General features: G+C 39.7%; 1 protein-coding gene across 2 annotated transcripts in view; it reads right to left on the minus strand.

Moving 5' to 3' along the window:
* Window positions 1-1,624, minus strand: part of adcy2b (adenylate cyclase 2b (brain)) — a 65,199-nt gene that overhangs the window by 3,284 nt on the left and 60,291 nt on the right. For both annotated transcript variants that reach the window (XM_032535107.1, XM_032535108.1), the window contains exon 20: window positions 689-847. In XM_032535107.1, coding sequence (XP_032390998.1) covers window positions 689-847 — 159 coding nt within the window. The remainder of the gene's footprint in view (window positions 1-688; window positions 848-1,624) is intronic.

The following is a 1,624-nucleotide window of genomic DNA, read 5'->3' on the forward strand; positions in this document are numbered from 1 at the left end:
TAAAAAATGTCTATATCTGAAATATGGGTTTCTAGTTAACCAAATTACCACAAAAAACGGACTGGATTCCATACAACGCTCTTTGCAAATACAATTGATCACTTTCGATCCTGACGAAACTCAAAATAATTCATAATTTCTGCTTTTTTAACTCAAATATTAGGTATGTTTCTATATAAATGAGGGTTATTACCAAGAATTACAAAAAGTACAGTAAAAAGTCTGAAAAGTCTGTCAGTTTTTGACCCGGGAGGACAACACAAGGGTTAACTGCTCGTTAATGTTTGATTTCTTGTACTGCACTGTAACTTTTATATTTTAATTGTTTTTTATGTAAAGCACTTTGAATTGCCCTGTTGCTGAGATGTGCTCTACAAATACAGCTGCCTTGCCTTACAGCATGCACAGGGACAGCATGCAACAGCAGCAAAGCATAAAGAAGGAAACAAAGTAAATATATGTAACTATACTGGGAAAGTGAAAGATGCATGGTAACAGGTAACAGTTGAGAACAAAACAAAATAATATGCTGATAAAAAAAAGTGTCAGCACATTCAGATAATGTAGATCCCATCTCATATATTCAAAGGAATATTTTGAGAGTTTGGGAAATACACACACCCCAACACCTAAGTACCACAACACCAACATAAATCTAGTTAGACTGTCATTTTTCCTGGGAATTCACCTCATTTTTCCAGTTGCGTCCCAGGAAGTGTTCGGCGACGTGGGCAGGGAGAACATTCTCCAGCAGAACCCGGTTGAGGTTCTCCATGGTTTCGATCTCCTCACACTCCCTCTTGAACTTGTCCCTCCACAGGAAGTCCAACCTACAGTAATATTCATTCTGTTACAGGAGGACACAGAGTAAAGAGAAACCTGTGTCATTCCCACTTAGCACTCTGCTTCAAAGCTGAAGGCCACAAACCTTCATGACATTAAGGAAAGAGACTGAGAAGTTGTCAGTTTAAACTGAAAGTTACATTCTGATGTTTGTCTCTTATACAGTAGCCCTCCAGCTACACAAATCGGTCCATAATATGAGAGCATTTCTCACAAATAGGCCACCTGCATTCTGTTCTAATCATTACCCTAATCAAGGGCTCGCTTGGTATTCATAGAAAATCAACATCCCAATAAAGACAATGATGGAACAGTGTGAGATGCTCGGCTCTCATTGCTCAAGGAAATAGGAAGCCGACAGAAATGATTTGCATAAAAGGTAGCTACTGCTTTAAAAACAAAACTAATTATGTTTGGGTTATTCACGCTTGAGGGAGTCTTCTTTCTATCGGGGTCAAGCCATCCCAGGAGTGTGGGTGTGTGCGTCAGATGGGGTTCCCTGAACACACCATCATCATGCTGGTGGATTGCATATTGGAAAGCTCCAGGCTACCTGTGGGCTGGCCCCTACAGGGTGTGTACTGTGTGTGGGAGTGCTTTCTGTCGCCAGTGAGACATGTTTCATATGTATGTGTATATGAGTATTTAGCAGTTTGGAGGATGTACAGTACAGGCCAAAAGTTTGGACACACCTTCTCATTCAATGCGTTTTTATTTTCATGGCTATTTACACTGTTTTTGTTAACTAGAGTACAAGACATATTTTCAGTTATTTCACACT

Source organism: Etheostoma spectabile, chromosome 14, assembly GCF_008692095.1.
Source record: "Etheostoma spectabile isolate EspeVRDwgs_2016 chromosome 14, UIUC_Espe_1.0, whole genome shotgun sequence".
NCBI classification, from domain to species: Eukaryota; Metazoa; Chordata; class Actinopteri; order Perciformes; family Percidae; genus Etheostoma; species Etheostoma spectabile.